At 42.5% G+C, this 21,399-nt stretch overlaps 4 protein-coding genes across 4 annotated transcripts in view; all 4 read left to right on the forward strand.

Annotated features, from left to right (window-relative positions):
- LOC147584419 (uncharacterized) lies at positions 1 to 6,295 on the forward strand. The gene is given in 2 exon segments (XM_086716464.1): positions 1 to 15; positions 3,553 to 6,295. Coding segments are annotated over 2 exon segments (1,209 nt in total). The 3' UTR covers positions 4,747 to 6,295.
- LOC147584420 (uncharacterized) lies at positions 6,113 to 15,380 on the forward strand. The gene is given in 2 exon segments (XM_086716471.1): positions 6,113 to 6,126; positions 11,753 to 15,380. Coding segments are annotated over 2 exon segments (1,290 nt in total). The 3' UTR covers positions 13,029 to 15,380.
- Positions 14,305 to 21,098, forward strand: LOC147584421 (uncharacterized). The gene is made up of 2 exons (XM_086716483.1): positions 14,305 to 14,319; positions 18,248 to 21,098. The coding sequence occupies exons 1-2, from the start codon at positions 14,305 to 14,307 to the stop codon at positions 19,586 to 19,588; spliced, it is 1,356 nt and encodes a 451-aa protein (XP_086572609.1). The 3' UTR covers positions 19,589 to 21,098.
- LOC147584422 (uncharacterized) overlaps positions 20,817 to 21,399 on the forward strand; it is a 7,226-nt gene continuing 6,643 nt past the window's right edge. The window contains exon 1 of the mRNA XM_086716493.1: positions 20,817 to 20,876. Coding sequence (XP_086572619.1) covers positions 20,817 to 20,876 — 60 coding nt within the window. The remainder of the gene's footprint in view (positions 20,877 to 21,399) is intronic.

The raw sequence follows: 21,399 nt of genomic DNA on the forward strand, positions 1-21,399 counted from the left end.
ATGCGACTACAAAGGGTAAGAAATGAATTCACATAATTTCGCTACACTATAGTCCTTTAAATTTAAAAAAAATCTTATTTTGCCTTAATTTAATAGTAAATCTCCTTATGTTTGTAATTTTCAGAGCCATTTTCATCTCGTCTGACTTCTTTTATGAATTTAGACTAGGGTAAGGGATCAGATAATTCATAGAGAAACAACTTTCTCCCAATAATTTAATTACTGTTATCAACCAGGTTAGAAAATTTGTGATCTGAAGTAAGCCTGGGAATTAGAAGTGCAAACTATCCTAATCTCTTTATGTAGAGAAGAAACTTGTGCATATTCTTCTGTTACAGGATATGTTATTATATTTTGCTATGGGAAAAGAATGTAATTTTAAATTAACAAATTTTATCCACATTTAAAAAATCTTATAGATTGCAGTCCATTATTTCTTTTTTCAGTGAATATCAAATACTCCTAAGACTGTTTCTTTTACTTAATAATGGAAGATGGGGGCGCCTGGGTGGCTCACTGGGTTAAGCATCAGACTTCAGCTCAGGTCATGATCTTCCAGTTCCTGAGTTTGAGCCCCACATTGGGCTCTGTGCTGACAGCTCAGAGCCTGGAGCCTGCTTCTGATTCTGTCTCCCTCTCTCTCTGCTCCTCCCCTGCTCGTGCTCTCTCTCTCTCTCTCTCAAAAATAAATAAACATTAAAAAAATTTAATGATGGAAGATGAAAATTTTAGTGCATATTGTTTCCATTTCTAAATTTCCCTGCAGTTTATATTAGGCCTCCCCTTCAAAAAATTTTCCTTAACATACTTGTTTCTTGCAAATTCTAGTGGAATATCTACCCATAGTTCTTTGCTTCTCTGATCCTTTAGCTACTCCTAAATGAGTTCATCCTTTTCTCTCAATCTTAACTTTGTATATGCTTTCCTTTAAGTGTCCTCATCCATTTCTAATGTTTCAAATAAGACTTTTTTTTTTAATTTTTTTTCAACGTTTATTTATTTTTTTTGGGACAGAGAGAGACAGAGCATGAACGGGGGAGGGGCAGAGAGAGAGGGAGACACAGAATCGGAAACAGGCTCCAGGCTCTGAGCCATCAGCCCAGAGCCCGACGCGGGGCCCGAACTCACGGACCGCGAGATCGTGACCTGGCTGAAGTCGGACGCCTAACCGACTGCGCCACCCAGGCGCCCCTCAAATAAGACTTTTATTGAAGTTATTCCCAAACCCACATCTTCCTTCCCTCTTTCTATGGTTCTCATTGACATTTTTACCTATGCATGGTGATGACTCTCAGAAAATAATTTGATTACACTTTGAAGATTATGAAGAGACATCATTAACAACCCCCAAATTCAAACCCTTGAAATTCTCATTTTGATTTAATGCAGTGAACATTGTACATGTCACCTGTATGAATTTTTTATCAGTCCTCATCCCTTACTTGCCCTATTTAAAGTTTGTCAACAGTCCATCTGTCTTTTCTTTCACATACTACCATATTTATTTTCATGAGTACAGTTAAAGGTAGAAATTCCATGACATTAGAATAACTTCTACACGACCTGAGATGGGATCAAAACCAACATTCCCAGTTTTATTTTTGACTACTCTCCAATGTGAATTCTATTTTGCAGACGAAATAGATCACCTCCTTGTCTTCTTCGTCAGTGCAACCTTTGTTCAAAGTGTTTCTAAAATTACCTCTCTCTTTACCTATAAAAATGTTATCCTGATATCAAAGTCAAGCCCAAATGTAAATTTTACCATGAATTCATCCGTAATGTTATCAGCTGGAGATGATTAAACTCTTCCTCAAAATGAGAAAATGAGAGTCACAAAAGGATTTGTCAAATGGACACATACCACCACCCATGCTCCAAAATTCTCATATACTTGCAAAATCCTCACAGAGTACTGTAATACCAAGATGAGAAGCATCATCTTAAACTAATTAATCTAGATCTATCTAATACTCCCTATTGCTGAATTTCTATTGCTTTTAGTGTGGGTACACAAAGAGTTCATATGCTAACGAATAATAACATCCAAATGAAATTTTCCTTTGCTTGCAGGCAATTAGCCTTGAGAAAAGATATATTAGCTTTCAGTCTTATTGTTGAAGGTTTTCTAGAGCAGTTAAGATTTTTCATAAATTTTGCTGTAAGTCAAGAGTCCCTCTGAATATCAACTTTAAAACTAGCTAATTAGGGGCGCCTGGGTGGATCAGTTGGTTAAGTGTCTGGCTTAGGCTCAGGTCATGATCTCAGAGTTCGCGGGTTCAGACCCCACATCAAGCTCTGTGCTGACAAACTCAGAGACTTGAACCTACTTTGGATTGTGTGTCTCCCTCTCTCTCTGCTCCTCCCCTGCTTATGCTCTGTCTCTCTCTCAAAAATAAACATTAAAAAATTGAATTAGCTAATTAAAGTTAAGGGGTGCCTGGTTGGCTCAGTCAACTAAGTGTCCCACTCTTGATGTCAGTTCAGGTCGCGATCCCAGGGTCCTGGGATTGAGCCCCATGTCAGGCTCTGTGCTGAGCGTGGAGCCTGCTAAAGATTCTCACTCTCCCTCTCCCCCGCTTTTGTGCTCTCTCTCTAAAATAAAACAATTAAAATTTTTTTAATTTAGAAATATTCAAGGAGGTATACCGAGTGACTTGATACAGAAGTTGGAAGGGAAACATTTTAAACCACTGTAAACCATATAAGTATATTTCATATTCAAAAATAAATGAAGCCTCTAAAGTTAAAAAATTAATCATAAATATCAAATTCATCATAAGTATGTGAAAGCCAACCATTTAGAGAAACCTGAAAAGAATCATTCAGTATACAAATATTACTTAAAAAGGAAGTTAAGGGATGCCTGGCTCAGTCAGTTAAGCATCCAACTTCGGCTCAGGTCTCGATCTCACAGTCGCCAGTTTGAGCCCCAAGTCAGGCTCTGTTCAGACAGTTCAGAGCCTGGAGCCTGCTTCGGATTCTGTGTCTCCCTCTCTCTCTGCCTCCCCCTCCACTCATGCTCTATCTCTCTCAAAAAATAAAATAAACATTAAAAAATAAATAATTTTAAAAGAAACACTTCACTGTAAAAAAAAATTCACTGTCGTAATAGGAGACTTTGAAAATAAATAACTCCACCAAATATGTCATACAAGTATCTTCCTACATTTCCTAAAGATTGAAAATTAAAATATTTATTAAAAATTTAATTTTGGAAACACTTTCTATTGTGCAAAGAACACTAGTCCATTAACTCCAACTTTTAAAACCTGAAAAAGGGGAGGTATGTTACTGAAATAAATCCATTAGTGCAAAGCGATTATATGCAACAAACTAAAATGAATTCTAACCATAACCAATTTTAAGTAAATGAATTAATACCAATTCAGAATTTACATCTAAATGATGAGACAATAATCAAATATAAAACCATAATTTAAAATAAAAAGATGTTGGAAGGAAATATTAAATATTAAAGACTTAACGAAAATTTTTGTGAATAATATTTTTGAGACTCACGATGTCTGCAGAGCCAGGACCTTGAGGTAGGCTGGGGCTGAAGGCCATGAGGTCGGTCTTGGGCGGACCCTCCCCAGAGCACACCCTCTGCCGCCTCTGCTGCGAGTACGACCAGCTCCCCACCGCGCTGGAACACACCAGCGTGGGCTTCCCCGGCCCGCACGCGCCCTCGCTGGGCGGCGCCGAGCACCGCAGCGCCACGTACAGCAGCAGCGTGAGCACCAGCAGGCTGGACACCGCGCAGATGGCGATGATCAGGTACACGTTGACATCCACCAGCGCCGTCTCCGCGCCAGCGGCGCCCGCCAACACCCGCGACGAGGCCTTGGGCGCCTGGCCGCTCTCCACCAGCGACAGCAGCACGGTGGCCGTGGCCGTCAGCGCCGGCTCGCCGTGGTCCCTCACCAGCACCAGCAGGCGCTGGCGCGGCGAGTCCGCCTCGTCCAGGCTGCGCGTCGTGCTGATCTCGCCCGTGTACAGCGCCACGCGGAACGGGCTGCGCGCGCCACCCGCCGCCGGCTGCAGCTCGTACGACAGCCACGCGTTGTAGCCCGAGTCCGCGTCCACCGCGCGCACCTTCGCCACCACGTGGCCCACGCCCACCGACCGCCACACCAGCTCGCTCACCGCGCCGCCCGCGCCGCCCGCCCCAGGCAGCGGCAGCAGTGCGGGCGCGTTGTCGTTCTCGTCCAGCACGAACACCTGCAGCGTCACGTTGCTGCCCAGCGGGGGCACGCCCGCGTCGCGCGCGCTCACTTGGAACTGCAGCAGCTCCAGCTCCTCGTGGTCCAGCGGCTGCAGCGCGTACACCTTGCCGCTCTCGGCGTGCACCGACACGTAGCTCGACAGCGCACGCTCGCCCACCCGCCGCTCCACCAGCGAGTAGGACACCAGCGCGTTCTCCTGCGCGTCCGCGTCCCGCGCGGACACCGTGAAGATGTGGCAGCCGGGAGGGTTGTTCTCCTTCACGAACACCGTGTACTCGGCCTGCGCGAATGCCGGCGCGTTGTCGTTCACGTCGGCCACTTCCACGGACACGCTGGCCGTGGCCGACAGCGAAGGCGAGCCCCCGTCCCGTGCTGTCACTACTAGAGCATAGTTCGCCACGCTCTCGCGGTCCAAGGCGCTGTCCAGCACCAGCGAATAGTAATTCTTGAAGGTGGACACCAGCTTGAAGGGAACATGGGGTGACAGTGTGCAGGTCACCTGCCCATTGGGACCTGAGTCGCGATCGGACAGACTGATCAGGGCAATGACGGTCCCCAGTGAAGCGTCTTCTTGAACAGGCAGAGATATGGAAGTTATGACCATCTCTGGGGTATTATCATTCTCATCCAGAAGTTTTACTATAACTTTGCAGTGTCCAGTTAATGGGAATGAACTTCTATCTACAGCATCAATATTAATTTCATATAAATTACAGTCTTCATAATCCAGTTCTCCCTTAACTGTTATTTCCCCACTATTTGAATCGATTATAAATTTAGATCTGACGTTATCAAGAACAAGGTTACTAAAAAGGTACACTATTTCCTTATTAATGCCGTCATCTGCATCTGAGGCATTCAGTTTAATAACTAATGTCCCATTCGGTGCATTTTCTAATAATCTTATATTATAAACTGATTTATCAAATTTTGGAGCATTATCATTCGCATCCAATACACTGATCAATAATTGAACTGTACCTGTTAGTTCAGGTTTTCCTCCATCAACTGCAGTCAGTAATAAAAGATGTTCTTGGGTTTCTTCTCTATCTAATGCTTTCTTCAATACTAGCTCTAAAATGTTTGTTTCTTCTTCGTTTGTTTTAACATCCAAGTCAAAATATTCATTAGGATTTAATTTGTATTTCAATTCTGCGTTTGCTCCGACATCCATATCAGATGCGCCCTCTAGCGGAAACCGGGAATCTACTATTCTTGACTCTAAAATAAATAATCTTTGTTCCCGACGCAAGAACCGGGGCGGGTTGTCGTTAATGTCCTTAACCTCCACTTCCACATGGAAAACCTGCAGTGGTCTGTCCACGATCACCTCCAGGTGGATGCTGCACTCCGCGTTCCGCCCACACAGCTCCTCCCGGTCGATCCGAGAATTCACAAACAAAATGCCATTCTGCAGATTTACTTCCAGAAGGTCTCTATAACCTTTGGACGACACTCGGAAAAGGCGTGGCACTAGCTCCACCAGCTCGAGCCCCAGGTCCTGGGCGATGCGGCCCACGAAGGTGCCGTGTTTGACCTCCTCCGGGATCGAGTAGTGGACGTGGCCACTCCCTGCCTCCAAGGCTGTAAGAAGCAGAAGCAAGAGCAGCAGGCGCCGGGAACCTGGACTCCTCTGAGAATATACCATCGCAAATTCGTTGCAATTTTCAAATGTCTATTGCACTACCACACGATAGCTTTTGGAAACATAATTTCCAATTTGCTATAATTTTTTATTTGCTCACCTTTTCAGCTTCAGCATCAGAGCAAAAAATGGAGTGGCCTTTTTCCTTTCTGTCTAAGGAAAATAAACTCACTGTATTCCTTTTTCGGGGGAAAAAAAAAAAACCACCACCACCAAACTTGCGGTTTCCAGCGCCATCATGTGGATGGAAGGGTGAGCTTTTACTTTGTTATGCTTTGTTTCCATTCGTTAAATATTTCTAAATTTCAATGACTCTTAGGAATTCTTTATTTTCCTTCTCTTTAATCAAAATGTATCATTAATGTTACAATAAAGGGTATCAGCTTTCATTAAAATATTGCAAAATCCATTCTACTTTAATCATGCCACACCAATGTTTACTAGAGTAATTTGTATTGGTCTATTCTTTATAGAATTCCTAACTAACTTTAAAAGCTTTAGTTTTTCATTTATTTGCATATTTAAATATATCTTTTTTTCATTTGCATATTTATTGTCTCTTTCCAGTTCTCACCCCTAAGGTAGCATGTAATTTTTTTTTTATTTATATCTGAAATTTATTGTCAATTTAAATATATCTTGTGAAATTTCTTGAGTGTTTTCTATTATTTTGATGGGATGTTTGTAACTACTTCTACATTACTCATGAAACATTTATATTCCTATTTGCAGTGTTTAATATTGACTTGTTATTTTCAAAGTAACAAGCTATTTGAATAACATTCTTGTCTGAGTTCCCTTTTGGAAGTCTGATATTCAAATTGCTAAAAATCCATTTCTTTAATTTCTCTATATATCACCTACTTTTAACTGCTGACTGAAAAAAAATCATAATTTGGAGATTTGCATTTTCTAGAGGCCAAAATCATAGCATGACTTGGTCAACATCTTGACACCATTTTTTGAATTAGATGCATCTAGGCAGCATTTCTTCAGCTTGCATTCCTGATAAGTCACAGTTGATACAAATTGTGAAAGCACATATCTTTGCTTTTATGTAGCAAATCAAACTACTAATATTGTTTGTGGATACACTACTCCATAAAAAGTGTGGGTTCCGGTAAAAATTAAAAGATAGAAATCACATTATTAACTGGACTAACTCTATGTTAATTTCATCTCTTTTTAATCATCCAGATCATCTGCTGTATGATACCACTTGGACTTACTTATAAATATGGTCAGAAGGAAATGTCCCAAAAGAAAATGTCACCAATTTTTTCCACTGAAAAAGTATTTAAACTTCTGCTTGTATATATACTCCCTAGAATTCCATAAATATTAAAAAATACGCCTTACCTATGAAGACATAGGGTCCAGGGGATCAATAATTCTATTATTTGATCCTTGTATATATAAAGCATAAACCCCAAATTTGTTCCTTAGGTTTGGTTTAAGTGATATATGAGACTTGAAGTATTATTTTTGGGTAAAAGTATAAAACAAATGTGGAAAAGTGTAATACAAAAAATAGAAGATAAATAAGAATTTAGTAGAAAATACAAAGTCATTTGAAATACACTTGCTTCCCAGTGTTCAAAGTAGTAAAGATACAGGATAATGTTACTGGATACAGTTCTTATATAATATTTAACAGTACATTTACCATTCCCTTTAGTTTTTCAAAAGTTCTTATTCTCTCTACTAACATGGCTTTTCTCTCAGCCCTCAGATCACCCAAACACTAAAGAAATTTAAATTTTCAAGATTACTTATCTGTTCCTGATAATGATAATTTGAAAACAGTTTAATATACAAAAGTAAAAAACCAAAAAAAATGATAACAAGTATGTTGAAAATATCATGTTAAGGTTGATTTACCTTCTATTATAGAACCATGACTGATGTGAAACTCCAAAAATATATTATAAATAGATTTACTTTTGAAAAAAGTAAATGTCAAGTATTTAACAGTCAAACTGACAGTGTGATGTTAACTATGTATGCATGGTAATTTATAGAGTATTTTCAGTATATATTTAAATATTTTGAAAGTATACACAAAGGAAAAAATGGCATCAACAGTATCATATGCTTCTTTTAGTTTGTGATTTTTTTCATAGAGAAATTTCAGGGGAAAACAAGACTCTTGACATCCATCTTCACATCTGTTCAAAAATACTAAGTTTTTGGATTATCGCCTTGCATTTGTCTTTCAATACTCATCTCTTTCGGGTGGTTAAGTTCTCAATAGTTATAGACTCTCTGCTCTTAATTCCATAGACAACACCACAGGTAAAGAAAATTCTTTAGATCTTTTTCCAAACCATTATTTCAATCAAATATTATAGGTTACCTTATTAACTGATCCTTTCATTTGCTAGTTTCTCTAAAAATTTTAGTTATATTTAAACCTTGATACAGAAAGAAAACTCCTTCCTTGACAATGAATTTAGGTTAAGAAAACCAGATAGAGTTTTGAGGTATCTCTACTTAATATAATGGGAAGCATTCAGGAAGAAGTTACACTAGAAAATTTAATTTTGCATTGGAGTCTAGATATCATCCATTACCTACAAAACTCCAGAATAGAGGCACCTGGGTGGCTCAGTCAGTTAAGGGTCCGGCTTAGGCTCAGGTCATGATCTCACGGCTGATGAATTCAAGCCCTGCATCAGGCTCTGTGCTGACAGCTCAGAGCCGGGGAGCACACTTAGTATTCTGTGTCTTCCTCTCTCTCTGCCCCTCCCCCGCTCATGCTCTGTCCCTCTCTCCTTCAAAAATAAACACTAAAAAAATGCTCCAGAATAAAATTTTATTAAGCTATATTTCTCTGCTATTTGTAAAAGTTTACAAAAGTCTACCACACTGCCCAAAAATAACACATGAAGTTTGAAGCAGTCTTTTAGAGATTTATAAATAATTTATGCTGCTGCACCAAATTTGACAAAAAATTTAATTACTAAAAATTATTCTAGGGGCACCTGAGTGGTTCAGTCGGTTAAGAGTCTGACTTTGGCTTAGGTCATGATCTCATGGGTTCAAGACATCAAGTTCCATGTTGGCCTCTGCCTTGACAGTGTGCAGTTTTCTTGGGATTCTCTCTTTTCCTCCCTCTCAATCCCTCCCCCACACTCACTCTCACTCTTTCTCTCTCTCTCAAAATAAACATTAAAAAAAAACAAAAACAAAAACAAACCACACCATACATCCACATGTGCCATTATTAAACAGAATAAAATTTAACTTAGAGCTGATATCTATCATGATTACCAATGTCAATAGCTAAAAATAAATCTAGTGAAATATGTAAAGGACCTCTATACAGAAAATTGTGAAATATTAAGAAACATTAAGAATTATTAAGAAATATTAAGATTATTTAGATAAATAGACCATGCTCATGAATTGACTCATTTTTGTAAAGATGTCAACGTGCTTCACATTTCTAAATAGACTTAATGCAATCCAAATAAAAACCTCACCAAATTGTTCTTATGAAATGTATATACAAATTTAGGTGGAAATGGAAGAGGTAACATGGCATTGATGTAAAAAAAAATGTTTTTAAGTCAAAAAAATTAGAACAGGGGCGCTTGGGTGGCTCAGTTGGTTGAGCGACCGACCGGCTCAGGTCATGATCTCACGGTTTGTGAGTTCAAGCCTGACATCGGGCTCTGTGCTGCCAGCTCAGAGCCTGGAGCCTGCTTCTGATTCTGTGTCTCCCTCTCTCTCTGACCCTCCCCCACTCATGCTCTGTCTCTCTCTGCCTCAGAAATAAATAAACATTAAAAAAATTAAAAAAAAATAGAACAAAAAAGATCATACCCATATAATGGATATTTTATCAAAACGTGGAATTCATTTTTAAGAAATGGTGCTGTTTCAGTTGAATGTCATTGGGGAAAATTAATCTTGACCCCTATGTCACAAAAGACAAAAAAAATTCAAAAAAGGATGTATATCTTATGTGAACAATGAAACAAAACATACCAAAGAAATTATCTACATGACATAGAATAAAAATGAAAAGATTGATAAATTGAACTTAACTGAAATTTAAAATTTCTATTCACCAAAAGATAAAATAATGAAGAGGAGAAGAATGCAAAAGCAAGAAAGTTGTTATATCCAGAATATACAAAATTTTCAAAAAGCAAGCGAAAATGTAACACAATAGAAAAATAGGCAGAGACTCAAACAGCAATTGTATACAAAAGATATAAAATGGCCAATAATAATACAAACAGGTGCTCAACCTCATTTATAAATCAGGAAACACAACATGGAAATACTAAACACACCCAGCAAAATAGCAACTACATAGACAATCTGACAATGCCCAATTAGGGAGATGATGTAGAGCAATACACTGTTAGCACAGTGTAAATGGATAAAAAACATTTGGGAAATCTGTTTTGTATATTAAAGATGAATCTATGCAAATATTTTATGTTCTAATTTCAATTCTGTGTACATGGGCACTGAAAATATTTTTTAAGTTTATTTATTTATTTTGAGAGAGAGAGAGCACAAGCAGGTGAGGGGCAGAGAGGACAGAATTCCAAGCAGGCTCCGTGAGGATGCGGGGCTCAAACCCATGAACCGTAAAATCATGACCTGAGCCAAGATCCAGAGTCAGTCGCTCAACTGAGTGAGCCACCCAGGCACCCCAAAATTTTGGAATATATTTATGATAGCATTATTTGAAGCAGACATAAAGGAGAAACAATTCAAAATGCTCAACAATGGGAAAATTACTCATAATATAGTCATAAATTACAGGAGAGAAAACAAATTAAATGAACTCCAACTACACACAGCAATATGGATGATTCCAGAGAATGATGAATGATAAATATGAAGAACACACAAACACAGGCACACACATAACACATTTTATGCAATTATATTTAGATAAAGCACAGGAAACAGGTAAAAACTAGTAACAGTTATAGAGTTAAAACTGGCTACATTTGGGGAGAAATAAGGAAAAGTTATTTTGGAGGTTCATTTAAGTAGCTTTGTTTTTTTGAGAGAGAAAGAGGATGCAAGTGAGTGAGGGGCAGAGAGAGAGAATCCCACGAGGAGAGAGAGAGAGAGAGAGAGAGAGAGAGAGAGAGAGAGAGAGAGAGAGGAACCATGAGATCAGGACCTAAGCAGAAGTCAGATGGTGCCCCAAATTTAAGTAGCTTCTTAAGTAGAACGGGAGGCTGTGTCTCCCTCTCTCCCTGTTCCTCCCCCCTCACACTCTGTTTCTCTCTCTCAAAAATAAATAACGCTTAAAAAGAAACATTAAAAAAAAAAATACCGACAGACCGATCCCGGACGGAGAGTAACCTTAAGCGCAGGGGGCCAGACAGAAGCAGCATCTGGTCAGAAGCCTGAGTCACAATCCCCGGGAAGGCCTGTGAGCCACACACATCACAAGCGTTGCCAGAGAACTAACAAGAGGCTTAGGTTTGTTCTCTGTGCCAGAGAACAGAAGAAATAAAAGTTTCGCTTTCAAATAATTGAGTTATATTATTATATCTGGGCACTTTTCAATGTATTATAGGCAAATGAAAGGAAAAGCTTCTCTCAAGTGTTGATTACAACTAAAAATAAATAGTGAAGATGGTAAGCACAAAATTTATAACATTAATTATATAAATATGCATTGAATAATGAAGACAACATATATTGCCTTGGGGTCCTATAATTCTAAAAGATATTAGCTAAACTGGGTACAAAACAAGTGAAGAAGCATGTCAGAGAAATTTCACTGTAAACATTTTTTAATTAGGAAGAAATTGGTAGAATAAAGGAAAGTAAAACTTTAAATAATTCAGGTTAACTAAAAGATATTTAAAACTAACCTTTGAAAGGGAATCTCCAGTTGCTGGCTGCAGATCCTCTCTGTCCCTAGAGTCAGGTACACTGGGACTAAAGGCCATGAGGTCGGTCTTGGGCGGACCCTCCCCAGAGCACACCCTCTGCCGCCTCTGCTGAGAGTACGACCAGCTCCCCACCGCGCTGGAACACACCAGCGTGGGCTTCCCCGGCCCGCACGCGCCCTCGCTGGGCGGCGCCGAGCACCGCAGCGCCACGTACAGCAGCAGCGTGAGCACCAGCAGGCTGGACACCGCGCAGATGGCGATGATCAGGTACACGTTGACATCCACCAGCGCCGTCTCCGCGCCAGCGGCGCCCGCCAACACCCGCGACGAGGCCTTGGGCGCCTGGCCGCTCTCCACCAGCGACAGCAGCACGGTGGCCGTGGCCGTCAGCGCCGGCTCGCCGTGGTCCCTCACCAGCACCAGCAGGCGCTGGCGCGGCGAGTCCGCCTCGTCCAGGCTGCGCGTCGTGCTGATCTCGCCCGTGTACAGCGCCACGCGGAACGGGCTGCGCGCGCCACCCGCCGCCGGCTGCAGCTCGTACGACAGCCACGCGTTGTAGCCCGAGTCCGCGTCCACCGCGCGCACCTTCGCCACCACGTGGCCCGCGCCCACCGACCGCCACACCAGCTCGCTCACCGCGCCGCCCGCGCCGCCCGCCCCAGGCAGCGGCAGCAGCGCGGGCGCGTTGTCGTTCTCGTCCAGCACGAACACCTGCAGCGTCACGTTGTTGCCCAGCGGGGGCACGCCCGCGTCGCGCGCGCTCACTTGGAACTGCAGCAGCTCCAGCTCCTCGTGGTCCAGCGGCTGCAGCGCGTACACCTTGCCGCTCTCGGCGTGCACCGACACGTAGCTCGACAGCGCACGCTCGCCCACCCGCCGCTCCACCAGCGAGTAGGACACCAGCGCGTTCTCCTGCGCGTCCGCGTCCCGCGCGGACACCGTGAAGATGTGGCAGCCGGGAGGGTTGTTCTCCTTCACGAACACCGTGTACTCGGCCTGAGCGAATGCTGGCGCGTTGTCGTTCACGTCGGCCACTTCCACGGACACGCTGGCCGTGGCCGACAGTGAAGGCGAGCCCCCGTCCCGTGCGGTCACCAGCAGCTCATAGTTCGCCACGCTCTCGCGGTCCAGGGCTCTGTCCAGCACCAGCGAATAGTAATTCTTGAAGGTGGACACCAGCTTGAAGGGGACATGGGGTGACAGGGTGCAGGTCACCTGCCCGTTGGCACCAGAATCGAGGTCATGCACGCTGATCAAGGCGATGACCGTGCCTAGTGGAGCGTCTTCTCTGATTGGGAGTGACAGGGACTTGAATTCCATTACTGGAACATTATCGTTGGTGTCCTCGACTTCCACCATAACTGTACAATGGCCAGAGAGTGGGGGCTGTCCTTTATCAATACCCTCTACAAGAATTTCATAGGATTTTCTTTCTTCAAAATCGATATATCCCTTTACCATAATTTCTCCAGTAATTGGATCTATGTGAAACTTGGATTCTACATTTCGTAAAATATCAGTTGAGAATGAATAAATAATGTCTGCATTCGAGCCTTCATCTAAATCTGAGGCGTTTAGTTTCATTACCAACGTTCCATTAGAAACATTTTCTTGTACTTTCACCTCATAGAGTGTTCTGTCAAAAGCTGGGGCGTTGTCATTGGCGTCCAGCACTTTGATGAGTAACTGAACGGTTCCAGTCAGCTCAGGTTTGCCGCCATCAGTGGCTGTGAGCACTAAAAAAATTTCTGGAACTTCTTCCCTGTCTAAAGATTTCCTTAGTAGTAGTCCAAGACGTTTTACCCGCTCGTCATCGGACGGCTTTTCCAGCGAGAAATATTCATTGGGGCTCAGTGTGTAGGTCAGCATAGCGTTGGCCCGGATATCTGCATCCGATGCGCCCTCTAGTGGAAACCGAGTGTCAATAGGCCTGGATTCCGCCATAAATAGATTCTTTTGTGTTCCGGGGAACACAGGAGGATTGTCATTAATGTCCTTCACCTCCACCTCCACATGGAAAACCTGCAGCGGCCTGTCCACGATCACCTCCAGATGGATGCTGCACTCCAGGTTCTGCCCGCAAAGCTCCTCGCGGTCGATGCGAGAATTCACAAACAAAATGCCATTCTGCAGATTTACCTCCAGAAGGTCCCCCTGGCCTTTGGACGCCACCCGGAACAGGCGTGGCACCAGCTCCGCCAGCTCCAACCCCAAGTCCTGAGCGATGCGTCCCACGAAGGTGCCGTGTTTGGCCTCCTCCGGGACCGAGTAGTGGACCTGGCCACTCCCCGCCCTCCAGGCTGCGAGGAATAGAAGTGAGAGCAGCAGACGCTTGGATTCCTGGCCGCTTGCCCAGGAAAACTCCATCTCGAGCCCGCAGTGCTTTGTTTTCATTAAGGGATCTCGTTTCAAAATCAAGAAATATCTTCTAACCGTTCAGTCTATGCCGATGTATCCTCCATTTCTATCTGAATGGTGGATGCAGCTTCTTTATAACAGAAGGGATATTCTTTTTCTCTAGCAGATCAATTTTATGGTACAGAGCGACATCATGTGGCTCCAAACCGTAAGTAATAAATTCTGATACTGCTCAGTCTTACTCTTTTACCATTCCGCGTACTTTAATGCTGTTGGAGAATAGCAACACATTTTGTGCTACTAAGTTACACGTTTTGTACCTCTGATTGAATGTGACCCTTAGTTTCACCACAGGGGCAACTTTTACTTCAGTGGAAATCCTTTTTTCATACAGGTTTTAACTATTTATAGAGACCCAACTGGAGTTAATACACATTTTGCAAACAGAATTGTTAAGTGTTGATTAGGAAAATTCTTGACTGATTATATGTGTTCCTGAAAATGGGGGGAAATAGTTATTAATTATGACACACTTTTGATCTTTGTATTTCATATTTCTGGTGTTGAAGACTTCAAAGAACCCTCTGAACTAGGAAACCTCCAATGCCAAGAATAAGTCTTTGAAAGGGACTTTTTAAAATGTCTGAAAAAGGAAGCAGAAATTACCAGCACTTAACTGAAAGTCTTCATTAATTCACCTCAGGGCTGAAGGTGCAAAGAGCTTTAAGAAGGAACTACGATGTTGTAATATATAATTAGTGTGGGGAAAGTATTCCAAATAATTTTATTAACAAATACACTCACCTCCAACAATCAAGATTGGTATTCTCAATTTGTCTCTTATGATTTATAAATACTTGCCTGTTCTCCAGTGTCTAGTGTACATACATTTCTATTTTCTTGTACTGTGCTCATGTATTTTAGTCCTAGTGGACAACTTCCGGCTTCCAACAATATTTTTCACCCAATAAACATAATCATTCATCCTCATAAGTACGATCCATCTTTTCCAAATGCCTCATACAGCAATTTTCCCCATTTTATACCATTAAAAATTTTCTTGACCAATGAAATGAAGACTTTCATGATTAAACCAATTGAGCAGGTAATTTTACTCTCTTTTATATACTATAGCATACAGACTGAATCACTTGGGCCATTTATTACATTAATTTATCCTTTTTAGGCATTTGGGTATGTATGTCTAATGACAGGAGTGTCATGTAATAAGTACAAAGATCCAAATAGCTGGAGCCTTCTTTTATAAAATACAAATTTTTAAAGAGAATAGTTGTATCTTATTAGTTTAAGAGCTCAGAATACATACCAGGTATTTCCTGAATATTTACCTAATAGAATGGTTTGGTTCTCTTCAATTGCCTAATAAAATGCATTAAGTTAAGGTGGTCACAAAGCTAGTTAGGCAGCAGCAGCCTCTATTATTTTCCAGAGATACAAAAATATTTTCCTTATATGATGCCCTAATTAAGATATATTTCAATTTGCATAGTGAAAACCTGGATTTTAGCTTAGTTTCATTTGGCTTTTTGGCAGTCATGATCTTAGAGACATCTGAGTTTTAATAGCCAATGAAGAATTCTCAATAACTAGAGCACAATACATTTTCCTAACATAAGGAAACTTAACATAAAAGGACATAATTCTTTTCTTTTTTAATGATAATTATTTTCAAGCTTTCTTTGCCTATTATATTCACAAACCTCTTTCCCTCATGGTTGTCTAGGACAAAATATCAATCTACTGAAAATGGCTTTTGGCTTTAGGCTTCCATTCTATGAAGAGCCACACTCACACAAAAATATCCTTTTCTGAATTAAAACATCAATTAGCATTGTTCCTCTGTCTGAGGACCCAAACTGTAGTTTTGCAAAAAATGATCACACATGTCAAACACACTGGAAGACAATGGAAAAGACTCCCTGTCCATTTACTTTATTTTGAAAATAATTAAATGCATAGATGAGGAGTACAAAAGAATATAAAGGATATTTATGTGAGAACGATTAGTATTAATCTGGTAGAGCAGCAATATATTTCTAAAGAGAAAAACTCAAAAGTCTTTAAAATGTCTTATTAACTGAGAATCTTGTTAGTCAAGAATTTGAAGAGGACAGCTCGATTTGAAGACTGACGTTCCACATCCTGGGAGACAAAAACTTTGCATGACCCTATAATTACAATAGGATGAAAATAAGGCCTAATGAAATAACATGTGAATTCAGGTTGGACATGTTGTGGTGAACATTTGATGGACAGGAGTCAACAAAGGATAGTGAGAGAAATTGAAATGAAAATGGGAAAAAAGGATTATCTTTCTATTGTATATGTTAGCTTCAGCCCACAATGTCACTGAGTATTAACTAGGTTTTGATAAGGATGCTCATACAGGAAGTAGTAAGTTGTAGTTATAACTCAGGTGAATATATTCTATATAATTATATACACTGGGACCCATCACCTTCCACAAGCAAGGTTAGTATTTGCATTTTGTCTTTCATGGTTTAGAAATAATTGCTTGTTTTCTAATCTCTAATATGGCTAAGGTTCAGTTTCCAGTGGCAAGGAAACTTGAATGGAAGTCCATCTATTTGGAGAAATGATCAAATGCTAAATAGAGAAATGACTACAAAATAATTTCATTTTGTTTAATTTGGTTGCAGTTATTTGGAGGGTTTACGTACTATATAACACACCTTAATAGGTTAGTATTCAGAGGAAGGTCACAAGTATTCAGAGGAAGGTTGCAACACTACTAAGTGTTTGCAAAATAGGTTAATGATTAATAAGTTTTGCTAGTAGAGTAGTTTTAAAATTAGATAGAAAGTAGCATTCTCAACAAAGTTTTCTGACAGAAAACAATTTAAAAAATTTTTTAAGTGTTTATTTATTTTAGAGAGAGACAGAGCACACAAGCAGGGGAGTAGCAGCGAGAGACAAGGAGACACAGAATCCAAAGTAGGCTCTAGGCTCTGAGCTGTCAGTACAAAGCCCGATGCAGGGCTTGAACCCACAAACCATGAGATCATGACCTGAGCCAAAGTCAGATGCCCAACGAACTGAGCCACCCAGGAGCCTCATCTGATGGAAAACAATTCTTAACAAAATTAATAATATACTTTCAAAACCAATGTTTTCTAAACGAAGATACACTGAAGGAAGTATAAAAGTTCACTTACTATTGATTTTTTCAATGCTTACTAATTAAAGTAGTGAGAAACTGAAGATGAACAAAGATACAATTCTAATTTTTTTTACATATATTTTTTAGAGGCAGAGAGAGACAGATCACAAGCGGGGGAGGGGCAGAGAGAGAAAGAAACACAGAATCCGAAGCAGGCTCCAGGCTCTGAGCTGTCAGCACAGACCCCATGTGGGGCTCGAACTCACAAACCGCGAGATCAGGACCTGAGCCGAAGACGGACACTAACCGACTGAGCCACCCAGATGCTCCTAAAGATACAATTCTAAACCAATAAAATTATTATTCTGGTGTGTGTGTGGTTTTCTTTACCCAATTGAGAAACTAGCCACAATACAACGTATTACCAAATGTGAGCACAAGGACTAAAATGAATCATGTTCAAGTAAAAACAAGGAACTAAGACTTCAGACAAATGAATAAATGAGTAAAAGAGGCTTCATACAGACAACAGGCTTAGTAAACTAATATTTGAAACTAAGGATATATTAACCAAAAGAAGTGGCGAGCATTTATGGTGAGCTCATAAAATGAACCAGTGACATTTGGACTAACATCTAGTAGGAATTCCAAAAAAAAAAGTGGCAAAAGCTATTGAAGCATTGTGCAAGGATTAGTAAAACACAACTGGAGTCAAATATTCTAAACAATACAATTCACCCAAGAAAATATATTTGGTTTCTATCTTTAGCAATAAAATAATCCTACTACTGCACCTATTAACAACAACAAAAACAACAAGAACAACAACAACACTACAAGTTTGGCTCTCAGTACTTATTGCTAATTCAGTTCAAAACATTTGTCACAAGGAGTTCAAATATTTTAACCACAAAACCCTGGAAAACTCTAACACCAAAAACATAAGTTTCCAAGAGAACAGAAATATTGAAGAATAAAAAACGATTTTTGAAAGGATTTAAAAATCTGTACTCACTTTGGCAGAAAGATCAACATCCACATCCAGCTGTTCTTCTCTATTCCCGCCAATGGGACCGGGTGGAAGGCTGGGGCTGAAGGCCATGAGGTCGGTCTTGGGCGGACCCTCCCCAGAGCACACCCTCTGCCGCCTCTGCTGCGAGTACGACCAGCTCCCCACCGCGCTGGAACACACCAGCGTGGGCTTCCCCGGCCCGCACGCGCCCTCGCTGGGCGGCGCCGAGCACCGCAGCGCCACGTACAGCAGCAGCGTGAGCACCAGCAGGCTGGACACCGCGCAGATGGCGATGATCAGGTACACGTTGACATCCACCAGCGCCGTCTCCGCGCCAGCGGCGCCCGCCAACACCCGCGACGAGGCCTTGGGCGCCTGGCCGCTCTCCACCAGCGACAGCAGCACGGTGGCCGTGGCCGTCAGCGCCGGCTCGCCGTGGTCCCTCACCAGCACCAGCAGGCGCTGGCGCGGCGAGTCCGCCTCGTCCAGGCTGCGCGTCGTGCTGATCTCGCCCGTGTACAGCGCCACGCGGAACGGGCTGCGCGCGCCACCCGCCGCCGGCTGCAGCTCGTACGACAGCCACGCGTTGTAGCCCGAGTCCGCGTCCACCGCGCGCACCTTCGCCACCACGTGGCCCGCGCCCACCGACCGCCACACCAGCTCGCTCACCGCGCCGCCCGCGCCGCCCGCCCCAGGCAGCGGCAGCAGCGCGGGCGCGTTGTCGTTCTCGTCCAGCACGAACACCTGCAGCGTCACGTTGCTGCCCAGCGGGGGCACGCCCGCGTCGCGCGCGCTCACTTGGAACTGCAGCAGCTCCAGCTCCTCGTGGTCCAGCGGCTGCAGCGCGTACACCTTGCCGCTCTCGGCGTGCACCGACACGTAGCTCGACAGCGCACGCTCGCCCACCCGCCGCTCCACCAGCGAGTAGGACACCAGCGCGTTCTCCTGCGCGTCCGCGTCCCGCGCGGACACCGTGAAGATGTGGCAGCCGGGAGGGTTGTTCTCCTTCACGAACACCGTGTACTCGGCCTGAGCGAATGCTGGCGCGTTGTCGTTCACGTCGGCCACTTCCACGGACACGCTGGCCGTGGCCGACAGCGAAGGCGAGCCCCCGTCCCGTGCGGTCACCAGCAGCTCATAGTTCGCCACGCTCTCGCGGTCCAGGGCGCTGTCCAGCACCAGCGAATAGTAATTCTTGAAGGTGGACACCAGCTTGAAGGGGATGTGAGGCATCAGAGAGCAGGTCACCTGCCCGTTGACTCCGGAGTCACGGTCGGACACGCTGATCAAGGCGATGACCGTGCCGAGGGGAGCGTCTTCTAATACAGGTAATGACAGTGATTTGATAACCAACTCAGGTACATTATCATTGGTGTCCAAAATTTCCACCAGAACCGTGCAATGACCTGCCATTGGGGGATTTCCTTTATCTGTCGCTTCTACCTGGATTTCATATAACTTAGTTTCCTCGAAATCTATGTTACCCTTTACAGTGATGTATCCATTAACTGGGTCTAAGTGGAATTTCGACAAAGCATCTGATGACATGTCTGTATTGAAAGAATATACAATGTCCTTATTTACTCCTTCATCCAAATCAGAGGCGTTAACAGTCACTGCTAGGGTACCGTTTGGAGCATTTTCGAATAAACTCACTTTGTAGACAGTTCTCTCAAACTCTGGGGCGTTGTCGTTTACATCTAGAATGGTGATCTTCAGTTGAGTAGTGCCAGTGAGCTCTGGTTTCCCACCATCAACTGCCGTTATTACTAGGTGATGTTCAGGAATATCCTCTCGATTTAAAAGTTTTTTCAACACGAGTCCAAGAGTTTTAATATCCTCATCATTTCTTTTAATATCCAAGGTAAAATAATCATTAGAGTTAAGACTGTAGGTCAACAAAGAATTCGCTCCAATATCTGCATCTGATGCTCCCTCTAGCGGAATCCGAGAACCAGGCGGTCGGGATTCAGAAATAAACAATTTTTTTACTGCCATTGGAAAAACCGGCTGGTTGTCGTTAATGTCCTTCACCTCCACCTCCACATGGAAAACCTGCAGCGGCCTGTCCACGATCACCTCCAGATGGATGCTGCACTCCAGGTTCCGCCCGCAAAGCTCCTCGCGGTCGATGCGAGAATTCACAAACAAAATGCCATTCTGCAGATTTACCTCCAGAAGGTCCCCATGGCTTTTGGACGCCACCCGGAACAGGCGTGGCACCAGCTCCACCAGCTCCAGCCCCAAGTCCTGGGCGATCCGCCCCACGAAGGTGCCGTGTTTGGCCTCCTCCAGGACTGAGTAGTGAACCTGGCCGCTCCCAGCCTCCCAGACTGTGAGGAGCAGAAGCGAAAGCAGTAGTTGCCGGGCTCCTGAACCTTCTTCTCTCCATGAAAACATCACTGCAAGCCTTTTCCAAATATTGGGTCACTCTTGCATCGATCCAAACTTTAAAAAATAATTTGGGTTCCTCGGTTTTTCTTAAATAATCTTACCATGCCCGTATTTCACAGAGGATGGGGAAAAGCAGCAACTGAGTATGTAATGCATGATGTATTTCTTTTGTGGTGAAACACCTTGTGGTGGACAGCGACATCATGTGGCTAAACGTGTAAGTATTAAATAAATTTACTACTTGGGTCTGAACTTTCCCCAAATTTCTATTTTCGTTGTAATATCCTCCGAGCACTTTTCAAATTCTTTACATTAAAAAAATATATATCCTTATAGCTTTTATACTAATTCATCACTTCCAAATATTCCAATCCATGACATAAAGTTAAAAAGAATAGAATAGTGATTAATGCTATAACAGTAGTGGACATCTATTGGAAATATTCCCCATGTGACAAGCATGGGGTTATAATAGGGTTATCCCATTATATTCTCACAACAACCTTCCAAGCTAGGTATCAATACAATTCACTTTTTACCAACAAGGAAGTGAAAACATATCAGTTAAGTAACTTAAAAGTGATATTAATTGTTGATGTTTGGGTGGGATCTCAATGTGAGTCTAAACTCGTAACTTTTATCACTTGGCCTTGAAGTCTACATTTTATAGCAAAACCAGGCCTTTGATATTCATGACCACCAAAACATCGAGGCATTGAAAGTATGTGTATATACATATC

Source organism: Puma concolor, chromosome A1 (assembly GCF_028749965.1).
Source record: "Puma concolor isolate L17-30 chromosome A1, mPumCon1.1.hap2, whole genome shotgun sequence".
In the NCBI taxonomy this organism is placed as follows: Eukaryota; Metazoa; Chordata; class Mammalia; order Carnivora; family Felidae; genus Puma; species Puma concolor.